At 35.8% G+C, this 22545-nt stretch overlaps 2 protein-coding genes across 2 annotated transcripts in view; both read left to right on the forward strand.

Moving 5' to 3' along the window:
- Positions 1 to 14: 14 nt before the first annotated feature.
- Positions 15 to 13178, forward strand: LOC125668248 (hexosaminidase D-like). Its single transcript, XM_048902106.2, has 14 exons — positions 15 to 145; positions 2880 to 2934; positions 3182 to 3291; positions 3457 to 3544; positions 3890 to 3968; positions 4069 to 4154; positions 4990 to 5173; positions 5465 to 5533; positions 6113 to 6308; positions 6728 to 6810; positions 7391 to 7472; positions 10962 to 11066; positions 11453 to 11539; positions 12873 to 13178. Exons 1-14 carry the CDS (start codon positions 129 to 131, stop codon positions 13036 to 13038), a joined length of 1407 nt encoding a protein of 468 aa, XP_048758063.2. The 5' UTR covers positions 15 to 128; the 3' UTR covers positions 13039 to 13178.
- A 4479-nt stretch (positions 13179 to 17657) lies between these two features.
- LOC125668244 (uncharacterized) overlaps positions 17658 to 22545 on the forward strand; it is a 75179-nt gene continuing 70291 nt past the window's right edge. The window contains exons 1-3 of the mRNA XM_048902098.2: positions 17658 to 17780; positions 19883 to 20099; positions 20262 to 21621. Of these exons, the coding sequence (XP_048758055.2) occupies positions 19892 to 20099; positions 20262 to 21621 (1568 nt within the window). The 5' untranslated portion in view covers positions 17658 to 17780; positions 19883 to 19891. The remainder of the gene's footprint in view (positions 17781 to 19882; positions 20100 to 20261; positions 21622 to 22545) is intronic.

A 22545-nucleotide genomic window follows, 5' to 3' on the forward strand; every position in this document is an offset into this window, starting at 1 on the left:
TTAAAATAAGAATCGTTAAATCAGATATTGTTTTGATTATTATTGCAGCCGTGGATTGTTGTGGATTCTGGCTCTAAAAGACTGCAACTTGAACTTTTCAGCTGCTGATTCACAAGATTAACAGTAAAATGGAGAATAGTAAAAGGTAACACACATAATCACATGTAATAGAAAGGGAAAACGAACGGCCTGGACTGGGATTCGAACCCGGGTCCAGAAGCACTTGTTTCTTCATTTAATGATTGGGCACTTCACCATTTGACTCGTACCGTGTGGTACAAGGACGTTCGTCAGTTAGTACGGTATACACGGTAACTATTTACATGGCTGAAAACGTCCTTTGTCGACACTTGTTTTAAATCCACTGTCTTTGAAAAATGAGAGTGAATTTATTCTCTTTGATGATGACTGGTAGTCAACCAGATAACTTTAAAAATATATCTAAGGCCAATTAAAATTAATTAATAGATTATCATTCCCGCCCGTCCCTCAAAAAAGGGCCCACCCAGAATTCTTTTATTTGCGCAAAAAATACGATTTCAAACAAACTTGCTTCCCAGTAACATATGAGTGAATAATTAATGTCACAGAATGTTGGTTTTATCTTCTACCAAGGATTCTGTGAATGTTAACTTGATTAACACTTTGTGTACTTTCTAGACGTTCCGTCCCATTATCAATCCGTCCCTTAGTCGATTAGTCCCATTACCGATCCGTCCCTAGACTATCCGTCCCCTAGTTAATACGTCCCCTAGTCGATCCGGCCCAGAAAAAATAATTACTTTTTTCCAAGCTATTTACAGTACTGAATTGGTTTAATTCATTTGCGTATTTTATCTTCATGGTGTGTTTGCCGCTGATATCTTCTGTCATCAGGTAGGATGACAATAATATGCTGTTTTGATATTTGACAGCTTTTTCAAAGATCATTATACACATCACAATATTCTATAAAATGGGCTTCATTTTCAATACAAAGAATAGTTAGGTTACTGTAAGCTCATAATTAATGATCAAAGGTTGCACAACAATGCAGTTATAAAACTGTTTTCACTTACGTGTTTTCACAATGATCAGTGGACAGGGGACACACATTTACATTGATTGCTATACATATTTAAATAATGTTTCTACAATAGTTAATGAGCACACATTTTCATAACCATCGCACTTCAAACAAAAATTATAAATCCTGAATAAACAATTTTATTTACACGTCTAACTTCGGCAGTTATCTAATAACAGGGGCCCTACTGGGCAGTCTGTGCTATAAATCTACTTAACACCATCGCCAGTTATCTAATTTTGATAACTAACTGCAATATATATGCAAAAACGTCCCTTTGTCTTAGGTAATTATTCATTTATTATATCTTTGATAAAAAAAATTGGAGGGGCCGGATCGACTAAGCAAAATGGGCCGAATCGACCATGGGACGGACCGTCTAGGGACGGATCGACTGTGGGACAGAACGACCTGCTACCTTCTATACCCTTTGTGTGATGCCTTTTGTCATTAATTTTTTTTTCTCAGAGAAATAAAAATATAAAAAAATAAAATCCTCCCACCCGTCCCATATTTTTTGTGACTTCCGGATGATAATCTACGAATTAAGTTGATTTGGCGTAATATATATGTAAGACTCTAAAGTGCAATGGTCTGCGCCAAATCCCGATGGTGTGACATGCCAAAGTACGATGGTCCTCACTCATGCGCCAAAGTGCGATGGCCTGACACACCAAAGTGTGATGGTGTGACACGCCGAAATCCATTGGTTTGTAAACAAGACAGTGTTTTGGTACAGACTGAACCAACCCTGTGTTGTTTCACTATAATATCAGTGCAAAATCCATGCATAAAATTAAGAAGTTCAACTTATTCCACTTCCATCTAGTTGTCGTGTTATTAAACACAAACTTTTCCAACGCGAAATCGTATAGAATGTTTTGCATTATAGCATATCCCCAGGATTTTATTACGTGTACGTCACAAGTAATAAATGATCATTAATCAAAGAATGTTTGGGTGAAGTAGATAGTTTGACAACAAATGTACTTTGCCATTCTCACTATCCTCAACCATGTATACCTTGCCATTGCTGTCGTCCGTGTTGCATTTCTTTGGTTTCATTTTGAAAGACGTTAAGAATGACGTCACAATTACGTGACGTCACAAACGTTACTGAACTCCGCACCATCAGACTTTGGCATGGCCATCGCACTTTGGCGTCCATAACGTTAACAAACCATCGCACTTTGGCGCAGACCATCGCACTTTGGAGCGACCATCGCACTTTAGAGTCTTACATATATACATTTTAATTTATGAATTGTCCATCATTCCTTTCTGTTTTTTAAATTTTAAAAGTTTCCAAAAATAAAAAAATGAGTCATTGTATTTTGTAACATTCCGTCAAAGTTTTTGATGTTTCAATTATCAAGTATTCTTCAAATTTCCTTTTTTATGATTCTAAAAGATGAAAAGTGGGAAATGGGATTTAGATTTGAATTTTAAGACAGACGCCTTTACCCTTTTATGTATACAGTACTGTAGATACCGTATCTTACGCGAGTACTTATTATCGTGAAATGACTCATGGGCATCAAATCACGTGAACATAAATTCACGAGTGCTCTTTTGATCAAGAGTTTTTGCATGTAATTTGGTAATGTAAAGATTAAAAGCAAGTAACTCTATTTTGCGAGTTATCTTTCTCACGAATTTACGCGGAAATAAATCGCTCGCTTATATTTAGGAATTTACAGTGTATATATATATATATATATATGTAGATGCATGCAGTTTGATTTACTGTTAGCAAAGTCTTACAAAGTGCATTGATTTATGGTAAATATAATTTCCACTGAATTTATTACAGGCTTGTGCATCTTGACTTGAAAGGAGCACCACCAAAAGTTGCATATTTTGAGAAGGTAAATCAAGGAATCATATGAGTGGAGTATAAAGCAGTAAATAATTGTATTCTTTTTTCAAGAAGCAAATTGCAGATATAGATATTTGTAGATCTGTATGTGTATGTAAGAGATTAACGAGAAGAAATGTGCTACACTTTTGATGGCAGGTCCCATTGTACTCTTTTGTTAGTGGAAGATAGAAAAGATCTGAGGAAAAATTTCACAACTATGTGACAGTAGCACGTACGTTCTTTCATGTTTTCAGATTTTTCCACTGTTGAAAAAATGGGGAGCTACAGGTCTACTGATAGAATATGAAGACATGTTTCCTTACTGGGGACCTCTTAGTGAAATTGCATCAGAATATGCTTACAGGTAGGACTATCAATGCATTGTATTACCAATTATGATATTTGTTCAACACCAATCTTTGAATAGAGTGCATTTCTTTTAAAGATGGAGAACTCCCATAAGATGACTTTGTCATGAAGGTCAAATCTATTTGCTAGAAATAACCGACCACCTTTTTTTCCATTTCAGCAAGGAATGTATAACAAGTATTCTACAGCTCGCTCAAGAAAATCATCTCACTGTCATTCCCCTAGTTCAGTCTATTGGACATTTTGAGGTTTGAATCCTCTACTTTGAATATCTGTTATCTTATTGTATTCATTTTATTTACATTCTTGCTATATGCCCTCTTCTGTTTATGTCTTAGAGATAGAAGATTTAGGGTATTTTGTTTTTGGTCTTTCTGTCTGTTTGTTTACAACTTTTACTTTATTTAAAAGATACTAGAGGCTTCATATTTGGTGAACTTCAAGGTCAAAATCTATCTATTAATAAGGGGATGAAGTCAAAGTCAAATTTAGCACCATAGGGCTGGGCAACTGGGTGAAGTGTTTCACTAAGACATTTAATTAATTTTTTTTTTAAAAATTGACAAATTTTTATCCTTTTGAATTTTGTTTAGTTTGTGCTTAAACGTGAGAAATTCAAATCCCTACGTGAAGTTCCAAATTATCCAATGGCGTTATGTCCTTCCAATTCAGGTAAGCCCAAAGACAGATAATGTTAATGGTAATTTCATTCTGCTCAAGATTTTATGCTTAATATATATGAGACTGATGTTGTGATTGATCTTTTGTGTAGACTCACTTTTGGCTGTGTGTATGATGATTGATCAGGTTGTAGAATTGCATCCTGGGATACGGTTCTTTCACATCGGAGCAGATGAGGTAAGAGTTCATTGTTTGTTAGTTTTGATTTTACATCAGGGATATGGCTTCTGTGTAAAAGACTATTGTTTTTAAAGAAATAGTGAAAAGCCAGATGTTTCCAGAAAGAAGCTTTAAATGCTGAAAATTAAACTGATTTTTTTGTATGATCATGATTACTACATGTAGCAGTACAGGGCTTGAAACTCACGTTTTATGTCACCAGTTCAGCCGGACTGATAAGGTGTAATTTCAACCTGTCCACAGAAAAATTTACCAGTCCACCAGGGTTTTCAGAAATAAACATATTTCGCTCATGTTATAAAAAAAATAAGGGAATTTAACTTGATTTGCCTCAGACAATACTGTAACACTTATTTACTAATCTGTTTCGTCTGATATCTACAGAGGAATGCCAAATATGTTTTTAAGATTCCATAAGACAGAATGTTTTCCAAAATGAAGTTTTAGAAAATTGACCAGTCCCATTGGACTGACTAAAACAAATGTCAGTCAGTCCGCCAGACTTTTAAGCAGTCACAGACTGACGGACATATGTTAATTTCGAGCCCTGGCAGTATACAGATTGAATGACAATATGTGCTTATGGAGTATCACAGGCAATTGTATCACTTGGGTTTGAATTTACTATTATAATAAATACATGTACTCTTTAATAGCAAATTCGAACACAAGTGATGCAATTGCCTGTAGGGAATGTCAAATACATGTATTATTTCAGATGTAGTGAAAATCTAGTCTTTAAAGATATTGAATGTTCAATGTACATCTGTAGTTTAAAACAGATTTATGACACTCCTTTATAGATTGATGTCATTTACACTTTTAATTTCAGGTGTATCATTTAGGCGTGTGCGAGAAATGTAAAAGAAGAATGGCCGAGGAAGGCATATCCGCCCAGCAGTTGTTCTTGGTCCATGTTAAGGCTATTCTTTGTCACATCAAGGAAACTCACCCAAATATTAACAGCATTATGTGGGATGACATGCTGAGGCATATAGAGTTACCCGTACTTCTCAGTAAATATTTCATTTTTCTTTAGAGTGGAGAGATGGTGTTAAAAAATGTTTTTAAATGCATCATGCTTTTAATGTGTATTCTACACAACTTGATAAGGAATAAAGAAAGATGATGTATTTTGCTGTCTCACAAAATGATGTCCTGTTTTAAATTTGCCTAAATATGTTTATTTACGTATTAAATTTAATTTGTTCAAGTTTCAAATTCACCTCAAAAAGATGTGGGTGAATTGGTCAAAGATAAAACGAGTGAAAATTTCTGCTATAATTCTTAATTTTGATTTTTTGTAGATTCTGGTCTCGGAGATTTAGTTGAGCCTATGGTTTGGCATTACCTAACAACTTTTATGCTACCATCAGGTATACAAACCTTTTTGTGCAACAATCTGGAGGAGTACTTTGTGTCCCCAAGATCAAATATTAGGGGAAATTGTCTTCAATGTACATACCTCCCTGATACTTGGTTAATTTTGTCAAGTAAATGAGAAAGATGAAAACTCAAATTCTTGTATTGAAGGAAAGGTTAAAATTTGAATTTCGCTATAATAAGATATGAACTTAAGTTGTACATACGTAATACTAAGTAGCCTAGTCCCATGACTATTCATGATATTTACATGTGTACTTACTTCACGGGTTCGAATCCTGCTCGCGTCGGTAAGTGAGAAAGTTTCCCAGTTTACTTTTGGAAGGTTGGTGGTCTCTTTCCAGTACATTGTATCTGGGTTCTCTCTTCCACCAATAAAAACTGGGCGCCACCAGATAACTGAAAAATTGTTGAGTGTGGCGGAAAACATCAATCAATCAATCAATACTTCGCCCCAGAAGGCGCATATGGCCATGATTTATGGTATTTACACATTTTGTTTTCGAAGATATGCAATATGTTTTAAAAAGACTTCAGTTTGTTAAATGACATTACAAGTCTTATTTTCATAGATATATGGGACAAATATTCTACTGTATTCCCAAGTATCTGGATTGCCAGTGCATTCAAAGGAGCAACAGGGGCTAATGTATATGCCACAAACATTGCTTATCATGTCAACAACCACACCATGTGGCTTGATGTCATGGCAAAGATGGGGTCAAAGTTCAAGAAGGTTCAAGGTTGTGCTTTAACAGGATGGCAAAGGTAAGATGCTGTGCATGAGCAGGGGCACAGGTTATATAGCCTTAAACGTGGAAAAATTTATTGGTACCATAAATACTGCCTAAACACCCATGCAGTCTGGTTTTACCAGGCATTCCGACTCTTATTTTCATTCTCAAGTTCATATTTTCATTGTTTTTACACTGTTTATTGCGACACTTTGAATTCTGACAAAAAATTGTCTCTGAATGCATGTCAGATTAGACAGGTTTCACTGTACATGCATAAATTTTTCTCTTGGTTTTATTTGTCAAAAGTAATGTACTATTGCATAAAAATTGTCACATTAATGCACAGCACGTATCACTATATATTACATGTGATGTGAGGGAAAACACATGCTACATGTATTTATTATTAATTGTGAGATGAGGTGTAATCCTTGAGTGGGTTTGTTTTAGGTATGATCATTATGCTGTGCTATGCGAGCTCCTACCACAGGCTCTGCCATCGCTAGGAATTTGTCTGCTGACGCTCCAACAAGGTGTGTAATAGTAACAAGCAAGGTATCTTGTCCAATAAAAGGGAAATCGGAAGACAACTTCGCTTGCAGGCTTGAATACATTAATTCTTATGATATCAGTATCACACACGTGTTAAACAAGTGTGTTTTTGTTGTCATTGTAGTGCATATGGTGATTGCCAGCATTGTTTGATATTTCATACAACACCTAGTAAACATACTTTTATAACATTAGAAAAATTGACAACACTTGTGTGATTTAATCAATCATGTGTCCCAAAAAACAGTAGGAGAAAGTACACATGAGTTGTATGCAGTGCACACCAATAACCTACTTTGCAGTTTTCCAAGAATTTACTGAGAAAATGAATGTATAAATGTTTGAATATACAGTAAAACACCCTTATAATGAACACACTTAAAAAGAATTCGCACAAATACGAAGTGATATTTGTTACCCATATGAGAAGAAAATAATGAAAATTTTATTGGATATAACGGAAGTTTGTTTATAACAAATTGTTTTTCGCTGGCCCTGTGGATTTGCTATAACCATGTTTTACTGTATTATACAATACTACAACCTGACATGTTTTCTTAGGTTCTTTTACGGCAGAAGTTCATGCAACTATCTCACAAGATCTAAAGTTTCATTCTCCTCTACCATTGAATCCATTTGAGAGGTAAAAATGAGATTTCTTTCTACTATCAAACCTTGAGAAGTATCAATAATGTATATACATTTCTTATCTCAAATTTTGGTCCTACAATGGGCATATTGCAAAAGATTTGTACAACACTGGTATACGAGGACTGTTCGATATATAATGTGTATTTTACCACAGTGCAATAACGCTTTGCATGATTTCGTGGATGATGATACTCTTGAATAGCTGTATTCTATACCTTTCCAACGGTATAAACATGAGCCTTCAGCTCCACATAGTTTTAAACTTATAGTCATTTCAATAGAGCCAGTCGTTGACCACTGTTGTAAAAATGGTTGGGAAACGAGTTGAGAATATTGAAGAAATTAGAGCTTATGTAAAAGTTTGCACAGAACTCGGTCATTCGGTAATGCTGATTTTTACTGAATTGCGGGAAGTTTATGGGTCTGATAAGGTATCTTATGAGACAGTTTGTAGGTGGAGAAAGAAATTTCTGACTGGCACAGAGTCCGTCAAAGATGCAGCAAAATATGGCTGACCTGTGACTGTAACAGGCAAGGCAAATGTCTCAAAAGTCAGGGAAATAATTGAAAGTGATGGCAGATACACGATTTGTGATATTGCCAAAGCTGTTGGCATATCGCTATCACAGGTGCATTTTATTTTGAAGAGTATTTTGAAAGTATGAAATATTTCTGCCAGATGTATTTCGCATATATTGACAGATGACCAAAAACGGGTATGAGTACAAACCGCTAAGCAATTGCTCAAAATGTTTCCCAAGTTCAATCAAAGACAATTTGCAAACATTGTTACTGGTGATGAGACATGGGTTCACTATTTCGAACCAGTAAGAAAAATTGGAAACAAAATATGGCTAACTAAACACAGTAGAAGGACTGTAGTTGCCAAAAGAACCATAAGCACAAAGAAGGTTCTTTATTGCATATTCTTCTGTCGTACAAATTCCGGTGCCGAAGGGCAAAAGTGTTGCAGGTCGGTATTACCGAGATGTTATACTAAAAAAGCTCAAGAAATATTATCATAAACGACGACCTGTGGCAGGATTTAGGCATGTTTGTCTACTTCATGATAATGCTCCATCATATACATCTGAGCTTGTGAAGCAATTTTTGAAGTCGGAGAAGGTTACCTTCTTGCCACACCCACCATACTCTCCAGATCTAGCCCCATGTGACCTTTTCCTTTTTCCAAAACTTAAAAAGTTCTTATCTGGTCGTCGTTACAAGTCCCAACAAGCCCTTGGCTCAGCCATCAGTCAGTGCCTCAGAGGTCTACCTAAATCAGCGTACTGTGACACATTTCAGAAATGGATTCAGAGATTGAAATTATGTATTTCAAAACGCAGAGAATACTTTGAAGGGATGTAATGTTCATTTCACTGTTTGAGTCGAATGCCTTTGAGATATCGTATAATGATACATATCGAACAGCCCTCGTTTGTCTCTGAACAAATTGAGTACATGCACTTCATAAATCTGACTGTTGTTTTTAGCTCTTCTGAGCCAAAGGCTCAAAGAGCTAATGCTATGGCCATTTGTGCGGTGTACGTAAAGTTTTTAGAAAAAGGGCTATAACTCAAGAACCCCTTGGCCAATTTTTTTCAAATTTGTTACAGGGTATCATTGGCCCAAGGGCTTTCATACATACTAAATAAAGGGATGTGACCCTTTAACAAGGGGAGATAATCAGGAAAATACAAACAAAAGTAGTGGTTGCTAAAAAATCTTCTTCTCAAGAACCACAGGGCAGATTATCACTAAACTTACACATAAGGATGAGGATATGTTGTAGATTAAAAAATGTTCAAGGCATTACCCTGGGGCAAAGGGCATGGTCTCAAGGTCACTTCAAAGTTGACCTAAATTAAAAATTTTTTAAATTCCTTAAATCTTAGATATTTTAGTCATTATAAGGACTAGGATCATCAAATTTTGACAGTTGATGCATCTTAGGACCTTGTGTCAAGTTGTCTCAAAAGTAGGTCACGGTGACCTACTTATTGAATTTTGCAGGTATTTATTTTAAAATTAATTTTGATGCATATCTTGGACACTTTGAAGCCTATGATCATCAAAACTTGTCAGTTGGTGGATCATGGGACCTTGAAATGCGTCAACTGAAAAATAGGTCACCGTGACCTACTTTCTGAATTTTATGACATATCATTTATAAATATATTTTAAGTTGTTATTTCAAATACCGAGAGGTTTAGAATCATCAAATCTTGTAAGTTGATGCATCTTGAGGCCTTGAAACATATTTATAAAAAAGTAGGTCACAGTGACCTACTTTTTGAATTTTGCAGATATTCAAATTTCACATTTTCAATTTTAGATGCATATTTTGGGCACTGTAAAACCTAGGATCATCAAACTTTGTCAGTTGATGCGTCTTCAGTCTTCGGTTTGTGTCGACCAAAAAGTAGGTCACCGTGACCTACTTTTGGTATTTGACAGCTAAATTACTATATTTCAGACACTATTTGACCTACAATCATCAAACTTTGTCAGTTGATGCATCTTGAGTCTTCGGAGTGTATCGACCAAAAAGTAGGTCACTGTGACCTACTTTTGGCATTTGACAGTTATATTTATATATTTCAGTCACTAATTGACCTACAAGCATCAAACTTTGACAGTTGATGCATCTTGAGTCAATGGAGTGTATCGACCAAAAAGTAGGTCACCTTGACCTACTTTTGGAATTTGACGGCTATATTTATATATTTCAAATACTATTTGACCTACAGTCATCAAACTTTGTCAGTTGATGGGTCTTGCATGTTCGAAGGGTTTCGACCAAAAAGTAGGTCAACTTGACGTACTTTTGGAATTGGACACCTATATTTATATATTTCAAATACTATTTGACCTACAGTCATCAAACTTTGTCAGTTGATGCGTCTTGCATGTTCAAAGGGTGTTGACCAAAAAGTAGGTCACCTTGACCTACTTTTGGAATTGGATGGCTATATTTATATATTTCAGATACTATTTGACCTACAGTCATCAAACTTTGTCAGTTGATGGGTCTTGCATGTTTGGAGTTCGCTGACCAGAAAGTAGGTCACCATGACCTACGATTGGAATTTGACAGCTATATTTCAATATTCAGATACTAATTGGCTTAAAATCATCAAACTTTGTGAGTTGATATTTCTTGGGTTCTCAAAATGTGTAAACCAAAAAGTAGGTCACATTGACCTACTTTTTTTGAATTCTTAGGATTTGACTAAAAATTTAGAATACTAAGAGGCTAAGAATAGAAATGGTGGGGTTGTACAATTTATCAGAAGAGCGATTCTAGGCCCTTGGGCCTCTTGTTTAAAAATATTGTGGTATGCATTCTCATCACCATGTTGGGATACAGGAAAAATAATGAGAGAACTACAAAAATCTATTATTCACAAACAAAAATCAATATTTGGTAGTATAATTTGCACAAATTGTCAATAAATGAAGACATTTATTGTGTGTTTAGGGGTGCTGTCCCACCATGCCAGTTTCCAGGCTGTGGAATTTACCTGGAGATGCTGGCATTTCTACAGCTGGATGCATCTTATGGGGAATTTGTTCATGATGAGAGGTGAACACGCCATGAAAAATACATTCAACAAGTTAAATACAGATAAAAAGTTATTCACAACATTTTAAATCTACAAGTATATGCACTGTTAGACAAATTTCTTGTACCTTGGTACGGTAATACTTTATAAACTATGCATGTTATTATATTTTGTGGAGATCAATATTCATGGATTCCTTAAGTACTCCAATCACAACTTTAATCTCCATTGAAATCTACAAAAACCACATCCACGAAATTACATGCTAATAAAACTTCATTATTGATATGAACATGTATGAGATTTGGCAATCCACAAATACTGGCCCTCAGAAATATCAACAATTTTTCATTTACAGTAAGTGCAGTGACATTCAGTTTGATGGAACATATTTATGACTTTTCAGAGTGCTAACATGGATGAATGAATACATGATGGAGAAGAAGTTTTCCAACCCAGTTCACATCGAGCCAATCTTAGCCCAGTCTTCTGTGTAGGTCTCATTGTATAGTAGCTCTTCCCATGTTCTTTATCATGTCCCCCTTCAAAGAAAAGGGGCATATTGTTTTGCACCTGTCTGTTGGTCAGTTGGTAGACCACATATTGTCCATTCAATATCTTGAGAACCATTCACTTGATCATAATGATATTTCTCATGTGGGTTGGTTATGAGTAGAAGAGGACCCCTATTTCAGGTCCAAAGTCAATCCACTCTGGACACAGGAAAATATTGTCTGCTCAATATCTTGAGTACCCTTTCCTTAACAGACATCAAACTAGGTAAACTGGTACATTGTAAGAAGTGTATGACCTCTATTGATTTTGAAGTCACATGGTTAAAGGTCAAGGGTCAAACTGGAGATAGGAATATAGTGTTCATTCAATATATTTGAGAACCCTTTGCATAATGGATATCATATCTTGGTACACTGGTTTATCTTAAGGAGTAGATGACTCCCAATTATTTTAAGGTCACATGGTCAAAGGTCAATCAACTCTGGACATAAGGAAATACTGTCTGTTCAATATATCTTGAGAACCCTTTGCTTGACAGACATCAAACTTGGTACAAGTACTGGTTCATCTTAAAGAGTAGATGCCCCTATTGATTTTGAGGTCACATTGTCAAATCCACTCTAGGCATATAGCTCTGCTTGATGTCTTGAATTGTTTTGACACTACTATCAAATAAATGATGCACGTGTATAACCTTTTCAATTTTGCACCACAGGGGCATACATGTTTTGGAAACATTTCTTGTTTTGTAAATTGATTTTGATAGCCATTTTCTCAAGAATGCGATGCAGTTGTGAACAATGCACCTATGAATCTGATAAATATAGAAAGGCTGGGAATTACAACAGAACTGAAAGCAGAATATGTAAATATAAGAAATGAATGAATTGCAATGCTTCATACCAACATACCGGTACTTCATGATGTATGTGACTGTGTTTAATAGCACTTTATGAAAAGTATGTCGGCATGAAATGTTGCAGTTCATACCTTCAAGTATTTTCAAAATTGAAATTTATTTCTTATCATTACATTCTACTTTCATTTCTGGTAGAATTCCCAGCTGTTAAAATAGATGATCTATATTTATCAAGTAGGTCTGTTCACAACCGCAGCGTGTTCAGGAAGAAATGCCTCTCATTACAGTTTGTAAAAATATCCAAGGCAAAAACATGTATAAATATAGATGAATGAATTCATGCAATAATTGTTAGGGAGTGTTCTAACTTTGTTTTTAGGGGAAAACCTTCAAAACATAATTGGAAGTATGATAAATATAATGATATTTCAACTAGAAAATTTTATTTCAGAATCTTGGATGGTATTTCAAAAATTTATTCCCAGCTTGAATTAGCACTGAAAGAGGTCTACCACCCCAACACAGTGGAGGAATGGTTGAAAGTTTTTGTAGAGCCAAAGATGAAGAAAATGTCTGATGTTGTTGAAAAGGCCAAAATACAACTCAGCAATCCATAAGACACTTGGTGCAGTCATTTTGCCACCGATTGTGTTCTGTTTTTCCAAAACAGTGATCTGCAGAAACATGTGCCATTTCATACTTTGGAAGTTGTAAATGCCAATAAAGTAACACAATTTATGGTTGTGCTAGAAATTTATCTTGGAAGGATAATTAATGTTTTCTGCAGACATATTTATATGATGACCCCAAAGTTAAAGATCAAAGGCTTCCTGATTTGGTCCTTTAGTTAGCCTGTACACAACTCTAATCTTTTGACATATCTTTTTGATTATGCATGTACATAATCCTCTGAAGGAGTTAATGGGCAGTGGGGTCAAGGTCATCCTCGGAGGTCAAAGATCAAAGACCAGCCTTTATCACTGCTAAGAGCAATTATGTCTTTCACAAACACACCCTTTTTTGCATATGAAAACAATTTCCATCACGGCAGCTGATGGGAAGATTTAAAGAGATGGTAACTGTTAATTTCCTCCCAAGGGACCAATTCAGGGGAACAAAAGAAAAAAACCTGTTAGTCTGGATCGAGTTTTAGTCTTTACATAAAGCTCACCCATAATCATTCTAGATTGTCACCAAAGGCTGAGTAAATGTAAATGATTGTTTTTCAATATGCCTTTGGTATGTGGACATAGACATAAACTTTTGATTGACCATTTACAAAAATGTACTAGCATGATGCATGTATTGTGTACGCATTTTGAGCTCTATATGATATTCCATAACATGTCATTCAAATGAGTAGTAAGTGTTTCCAGGTGGCATTAAATGTGAAAGTTACAGGTCTTTGATTCGGATACAATCTTCAAAATTGAAGGGTCGTTTTACAGTAGGTGATACATGTTGAAGAATCACACCGGTTCCCGGAAACAATGAAGCAGTAATGTACAATGTACAATATCTGGATTTCATTTCCTATGGGAAATTAACAATGATTTAATAATAAGACATTATGGAAAGGCAAACACAAACAATTCTTTTATGGCATAAAATTTACCATTGTAATCGTAGTGGCCACTTGACAGCCTATGTATACAATATGCATTGAACCTGAGCTATTGTAAGCACAAATAATACCTGTGGAAATGTAAATCAGGTTTTCAAAAACTTTTTCCCAAAGTTTTTAAAAAAAAATTTTTTTACCTCAAGGCAAGGATGCCTAAAAAAAAAATACTAATGTAAATTACTCTTTAAAAATATGATAAAAAATCTTTGGAGCAGGCCTGTAAGTCGAAATTCATGTCAAAATCGGTGCTTAAACGTTGAAGGTTGATTTCATCATTGTAGATAATAAATTACAAGCTCGAAATGAAAATATGAAAAATTCAGGTATATGTTCAAGAGAGAATAACTAAAGAAACTTGATATAACAATGTGACTTCCTGGAAAATTGTTTTTTCTGATAGGTCATTTCTTTTTTTACCCAGGATTGATTTGTTATCAAGTTTATTGCAAATAAAACTGACTAACTAAATATTTAAGTAATTTTTATCTAGGTCAGAACTATTAACAGTGAACAAGAAACACAAGCTTCATGTAACAAGTTCTTTAAATGACTGATCCTGACTTATAAATGCTTTAAAATTCATGTTAAAAACATTTTTATAGAAACATGAATTTCATGCAATAGGAAGAATTTTAAATTAATTTTGAAATCATCAATCTGGAAAATAGTGTCGCGTTGAAATATGTACGTATTTTATGATCATATAGTTTCAATTGCATGCAAGAATCACAGTGGCAAAACATATAAATTGGTGCATCCAGAGTAATTTATTTATCAAAATACAAAAAATAAATTAAAAAGTATATTGGAATCTGTTGTTTTTATTTTATATCATTGTAGGAGAAGACCATCAATTTATTTTTATATGCATGTCAAGCAAATCATTGATTTCGGAATACAGGTTAGCCTAATAAACATATCAATCATTGGGGATTTTGTCCTTACAATAAAATCTTTAAAAATGAAAGATTTTATGAGAATTTTCATTCATCCAATATTTATATGGGAAAGACTGGCGTTTTTGTTTTTGTTTTTGGTCTGTCTGACAACAACTTTGGTCATAACAAAATACTCGACACAGACTTTATTCTAGATGAATTGGAAGGTTGGGATCCAAGCTAATATATGATAATGTGCTGGCCTGGATTTTTCAAGAGCTAAAACTTAAGTCAAAACTTGGACTTGAGTTTTAGATTTTACTCAAATTTTGACTGCTGAAATAAGAAAACTCAAACTTAAGTCAGAGATTTTTGCGAGAAATCCAAGACAAATAGGATGTAAATTGCATTTTTGACAACACATGAGAGTATGAAATACACTGCATCACACCAGCATACTTTTCGTGAAGTGCTTCATGATGTATGCCAATGTAAAGCATCATGCACACTTCCTATCCTTGTGCATAATGTGTGCATCACTGTATATGCAAAATACTATTACCCCTTAGGATAACAAAGTTCACCTGTGGCAGACTGACCCTTGATCAAAGGTCAATGATCAAACTGCCAAACCAATGAACTTTGTCATCCTCAGGGGTATAGTATTTTGCACACACGCACACATTATTATATATGTAAGCAGACATTTTAGAGGGATCTTCTACTGCCTGAGACACCAGTGAGCACACACACACACACACGCACACATTATTATATATGTAAGCAGACAGTTTAGAGGGATCTTCTACTGCCTGAGACACCAGTGAGCACACACACACACACGCACACATTATTATATATGTAAGCAGACAGTTTAGAGGGATCTTCTACTGCCTGAGACACCAGTGAGCTAGCTTTTCTAGTGATAGTCTCTCTCTCTTGATCACACAAGTTAAGCAACGTCATGCTACAAAATGGTGGCAGCGGTGGGATCTGGTGTTTGATGGGAGGTCTGCTTCAGGTAGAGTACAGACTTGATTTCGTTCGGGGACAACGGTGGTCGTCAGGAACAGTGAAAGCCGTTACTGCAGATGTCCCAAACATTCAGAGAACTCGCACTAAGCTTCTGGACAAAGTTTCCCTGAGCGAGGAGAAGTGTAGTGGACAGTCTAGGGAACTTATAGAGAGCTAGCTTTTCTAGTGATGTGGTAGAGTCTCTCACTTGATCACGCAAGTTAAGCAACGGCAAGCGTGATCAGCACTTGGTTGGGTGACCGCTACATGTTACAATAAATGCTGAGGGTATGAACTGTGATGCTTCACACCAGCGTAAATCATGAATAGTATACTGTTGTGTAAATCTTGGTCGAGATTCGACTTGGCTGAATTATATCACCTGGGTTTGAATTTACTATTAAAGAGTACAAACCCAGGCGATATAATTGCCTGTGGGTTGAATATTTGGGCCCAGCCGAATCTCAGATTAGGTGGTGCAAGGCATATTGCATTTCTTACCCTTAAAGACCGCAACGGTGGTCTAGAGGTATCGCATTCATGTTGCATGCGGAAGGTCAGGGTTCTAATCCCGGCCACGACAGACCTAAGTTGTTAAAACAGGTAGTGACGGTTCCATCACCAAATGCTTGGCATCAGGCGTGAATGTCACATGTCCTCGGAGATGACCTTAAAAACAGATGTCCCGTGTCACAGTAGGTATGGCACACTAAAGAAGCCTCATGCACTGCCAATCTGATTAAAATCAGATCCTCGATCCGCTCCTCTTTCTTCAGCGACAAGATAGTGCTTCCAGCAAATGTACAGAAGTTACGTTTTACATTACACCAATTAAAGGATAGATTATATATATAATTAGAAATAGCTTTATTTATTTAAAAATCTTCACAAGAACAGCAGGGGGTCATATAATCTCGGTTGAGATTCGGCTCGGCTGAATATTTGGACCCTGATGCCTACACTGGTGAAGGCGTCAAGTCCAAATATTCAGCCGAGCCGAATCTCAACCGAGATTAGGGGTCATACTGATTTGCAAGTGTAGTAGTTAGGGTTATACAGACCTTGGATATCTGCCTGGGTAGCTCAGTAATTCGAGCACCTGACTAGTAATGCAGGAGTCCCGAGTTCAATTCCCGGTCCAGCCAAGGATTTTTTCTATTGTACTACATTTGGTGCTGTTGACCACCCCTGCACTGCAGGTTGTCTTGTCGGGGGCGAAAAGAATCTGGGTCTTTGAGGACAAAGACAAATTAAAGGAGGGAGGAATGTAGTAGTTAAGGCTATACGGACCGTGAATATCGGACTAGGTACGTAGCTCAGTGGTTAGAGCACCCGACTATATAGAAATATGCAGGGTTCCCGGGTTATATTCCCGGTCCAGCCACAAATGTTCTCCTTTCTTATATTACACAAGCATCCTCGGGTAGTGCTCGATTGATGACCCCAGAGGATATGCTGGGGTCATGATTGAAATTTTTTGTTTTGTTTTACATGTATGGCAATACCATATATATATATATATATATATATATGCATCATTGAATACTTGTGCTCAAGCAAAAATTAAAATTTCATATGGTCAGTAAAATTTGCGACCGTATTTGACGCTTGCGTCAATATTTGTACCTCAATCGGGCCTTTCCGGCAGCTGACTTTCGTTTAAAAAAAACCAAAAAAAAACCAAAAAAAAAACACCATACGAAATATTTCCGAACAAGTTGTTTAGCATCTGTTGCCTCTTTTTCCGAAACGCGGCAGAAATGAAAGGAAGGCTTAATATTAAAGTTTAGGAAATCCCTTTAATTCTTTCTGAATTTTCACTTTCAAGGAAGCAGGTACCAAGGTAAAAGTCTGTTTTATTTCATGTATACTTGTAGAAATGTAAATCAAATGTCGAGGAAGGTGCACTGCAGCATAATGATGAAGTTGGCGCGTTTTGTCACTCGATACCTAAAACTGAAAGTCAGTCCGAAATGTCTTCAATAGCCTATATGACTGTCGGCACAATGCATGTCCTTGATAATATTTACACACTTTTCAAAAAATAAATGATCAGTATAAATTTACGAAGTGATTAAAAAAGTTTTTAAAGAATATTTATATTCTGGCCATAAACTGAATAGAATTGAATCCAGCTTACTTTTGAAATAATTAATTTTCGTAAAATAAAATTTCCAGTATATGTTTGTATTTAATTTCTTTATAAATAAATCAGCAGTTTTTTTTAAAACATCTAGTCTAAATAAATCTTTATGGTATATAAGTAACAAAAATTTTGACTTAAGCCTATTCTCGGTTTATATAGTCTTGAGGCCTGAACTGGATTCAGGGTTAGCTCGATTCAGTTCGGTTTCGATTCAGAACAGCACGGTTCGGTTATTTTCGATTCGGTTCATGTTAGGTCCAATTTATCTAATGACACCACAAAAATTAACAATTTTAATGAGTAGCATATTTGATTTGATTTAATTCAAGTTATATAACTATATGTTGTCATTTGTAAACATCATATCTATTCATAATGACATTTTATAACTTTGATAGAAAAAAGAAAACACTGACAGTCAATCAAAATTTGTTATATTAATGTGCTGCATAAGTTTTGGATTATTAAACAAATCTATAGTGAATCTAAAATGTATATAATATTGTTTTCATTGATATGCAAAAATTCAACAATTCTATCAATTGAGAGTCTTTGAAAATCTCTCCTTTATTGATTTACTTCTCTCATGTTAACTGTCAAATCAGTGTCATTACCTACGATGTTGATTTCACTCCACCACTGACAGAAATGCTATATGTCATGTAAAGATAAACTGCAATGATCTTACGGACCATATTCTGTTGGTATCTGAGTGGTGAAAATGCTAACTCTTAGGGAAAATCTTTAAAAGATCTTCTTTTCAAGAACTACTCGTCCAGAAAAGTTGACATTTACATGAAAGCTTCTTGACATAGTGCAGATTTAAGTTTGTTAAAATCATGGTCTCTTTGGGTATGTTGGGGCTACAATACACCTATCAACACTTTGCCGCGAGTTACATCCCTTTGCGGGGTCAGCCAAAGGTTAATCGGTGAAAAATCAAGTTTTCCTTCTTTATCTTACCAAATGTAAGATGTCATTACTTTGAATTTTAGCCAATTATAAAGTTTTCATACAAGTTAATGGGTTGCCCCAATCTGGGGCATATTGTAGTTGACTGCAACTGATGGAAAAATAACAGATGTCAAAGCTACAGATAGGAAAATTACAAAGGCCAACGTAGGGAAATACGATTTTTATCCGGGAGATGGCGGACAAGGGACGTAACTTTCGCGAAGTGTTGATACGTGTATAGGGGATCCAAGTTTTATATGCGAATGTGTATAGGGAAAATCTTTAGATATGGGCCAAGGTAACTCAGGTGAGCTATGTGGCCCATGGGCCTCTTGTTATTGTTTATGGCAACGTCGGCCGCATTTTTTACTTCATGTATAATTGTTCTGATTACAACCACCCCAATGTCAAAACCGGTCAGTCAAATAAATTTATCATACATTCTTTAAGTTATAATCAGTATGAGTTTAGATGTCATGTACACGGATTGAAATTCAGATTATGTGCTATTTTAAGAATGTGATATGTACACTATACAAATTGAATTAAATAGAGATGAAATAATGAATTTGTTAGTATGTTGTATTTGTTCATAATACGTAAATACTAGGGCAATCCACTGGACCAGATGTGAAATGCGGTAATTAAAAAATTTCATTTATAAGCTTTGGGATATTGTCACTTTATAGCCAAAAGAAGAAGGGAATGAATGGAAAACCATGAGATTAATTCTAAAAAAAATTTTAGTCTTAAATTTCGCTCTTTCTTGCTTTCTGTATTTGATGATGTAGAAGATGGCACCAGTATATAGTGAGTGGTATGGAGTTTAATTTTGCATCTTTCAGTGAACTACAATGGAAGAAATTTTACTAAGGCAGTTGCAACCAATATTTCCGAATTTGACAGACGACGTGATCCGGATCAGCATCAGACACCCCAGTAACAATGTACAACCTATGTCAGTGCAGTCGGTGTTCCTCAGCTGTATTGACGATCTTCTACAGCTCCGAACATTCACTCTCACTTCAGCAGAACAGAATTCACGCACACTCTCATCAGATGGCAAGTATTATAAACACCATGTATTATGCTGTCTCCCATATCTTCGGAGATTGCTGAGCAATTTTTCTGGACTTAAGTAATAAATTATGAATTTCCTTTTTAAAGTTTAAAGAAAATACAAAACTAAGATATACTAATCAATCATAAGTCACATTTTTGTAGATGAAATGCTGTCTGAAGCTGCAGAGATGATGGAGAAAAGAGAGTTAATTTCTTTGAATAGTTCATCTGACCCAAATGGGAAATCAAAAAACATTCCTCCATCTGAATTATTCACAGGTACCAAGGATTCTGTTACAAATTCAAAACAGTCAATACCATCAACAAGTGTTCTTTGTAAAACCAGCAGTCGACAAGATTCCCACTATCAAACAGTCAAGAAAGAAGTGATAGATTCTGAAGATAGCTCAAATGATTCTCTACCAGACCCCTGTCTTGATATAAACTTCTCCAAACCAGTGTCTGTATCAGCAACTTCATCCCATAGTCTCTCATCACCTGCTTCGAAAATCCAGCCACTCTCTTCATCTTTACAACGGTTCAAACAAAAATTAAGCAAGTCCCCAGGCCTGCCTTTAAACAAAATTGGTTCTCACTCTACAGAGAGATTAACAAGTAGTGTTGAAGGACAGAGAACGAGATTTCACTCCGAACCCTCTCAGCCAATTTTCTCATTGAATAAAATTGTAAAGAAGACAGGAGCAGTATTAAAACCAGCGAGATTTTCACCGCTGAAGTCCACTGATAAAACAGTAGTTAGCGGGTTGAAGAAAAGGAAAATTATCAAACCAGCTGTGTTTTCTCCAAAAAAGGAGACTGCTGTTTCGTCTTTAGACACAAAAAAACCTATCATTATCAAACCAGCGACATTTTCTCCTAAAAAGGACAATACACATGAAGTTAATAATAGTAAGAATATGGCTTTTATTGCTAAACTTTTTCCAAATAGGGGAAAAATTGTAGATAAGGTACAAGCACAACAAAGAGGAGTTTACATTAAACCTGCCACCTTTTCACCAGACAAGGGAGTTAAGGTTGTGAACAGGGTGCCAGAGATCGCTATCAGCAGGAATCCCACACATTCTCCACTGAAGTCCACGGTGAGTTTGTTATCAAGTAGTCCAAATAGTACTCATGATACTGAGAAATTTCACACTACACCCTACACAGACACTTCAGTAACTTCGCCCATTGTGAGAGGGGATGTCAACCGTAAGTTTAAAGTGTCGTCTGTCGGAGACACAAAGATAATCAGTAAAGAAAATCAGCAGAACTCCCGAACTTTCAAAGTGACAGAAGCACTTCCCCCAGCAAGCCTGGAGGATTGGAAGCGTGTTGGAATACAAGGAAATTCTGGACTATTGGATGATGAGCAGACTTACAGGCGAGAGATTTTATTCAAATCAGGAGAGGTGATGGGGAAGATAGAGAATGAGAGGAGGAAGTCACTAGGGAGAATTCAAGCACTGAGGTCTGCTGAAGGGACCAGCTCGAAACTTCAATCTGCTGTGAAAAATAAAAAGTAAGCAGCTTTAACATGGTGTTGCACAGAATTATTTGGGAGTCAGTTTTTGTGGGAATCCTATTCCATAAATTTAAAAACTTGACAAGATAACAATTTCTACAATGTTTCAGTGCACAGATAATTGAGTATGTAGTAATGTTTCGGTAAAACTTTTGGCATTACAAGAAAATTGATCGGCACAGACTTAAATGTACAGTACCAGGGGTTGAAATTAACTTTTTCTACCACAGGCAAATTTTAACCTGTGGGTAAAAAATCCACAGGCTAAAATGAAAACCTACAAGCTAATATAAAAATAATGAAGCAGTGCTCTTTTACATAGTATTTTTTTAAATCAATGATTTTCCCCATCATTATTGAGCCTAGTGGGTTAACAGGCATCGTTTGGACAAGACACTAAGTTACGTAAGTCATATGGTGCAATGTTTAGGTCTCTTGACCATCGCACCTCTAATCCATAACCTGTTTACCACAGGTCTAGATCCAATGTCACTAGTGATTTTTCAAAGCGAATCCCGGACTCGTGGTTTATAAGCAGCACGATCACTTGTCCCATGGAATTCTTTGATAATCGTCTACATGCCGAGCAGTGCACTCGTGTCAATCACTACAACCCGACATTAATTAATGTAGATACCATCTAGGTCATTCTGATATAAATAACTACCAGAAGACTTGGTAAAACATAGACTCCGATTTTTTTTTTTTTAGATAAATGAATAACAAAAACCTCATACTTGGAATTATTCAATTTAATCACCCCTATAGGTGAACAGGACTCGTGGCACATGTCTAATGCGATGTCCGACCTATAAAGCATTTGTTTGATTCCGAGTTTCTTAAAAAATCATAAAAGGAAAATCCGGATAGAAACGGTTGTTGAAATCGGTCGTTCATGTAAGCGTTTGTATGATTCAGAGT

The sequence above is a fragment of the Ostrea edulis genome, chromosome 4 (assembly GCF_947568905.1).
Source record: "Ostrea edulis chromosome 4, xbOstEdul1.1, whole genome shotgun sequence".
In the NCBI taxonomy this organism is placed as follows: Eukaryota; Metazoa; Mollusca; class Bivalvia; order Ostreida; family Ostreidae; genus Ostrea; species Ostrea edulis.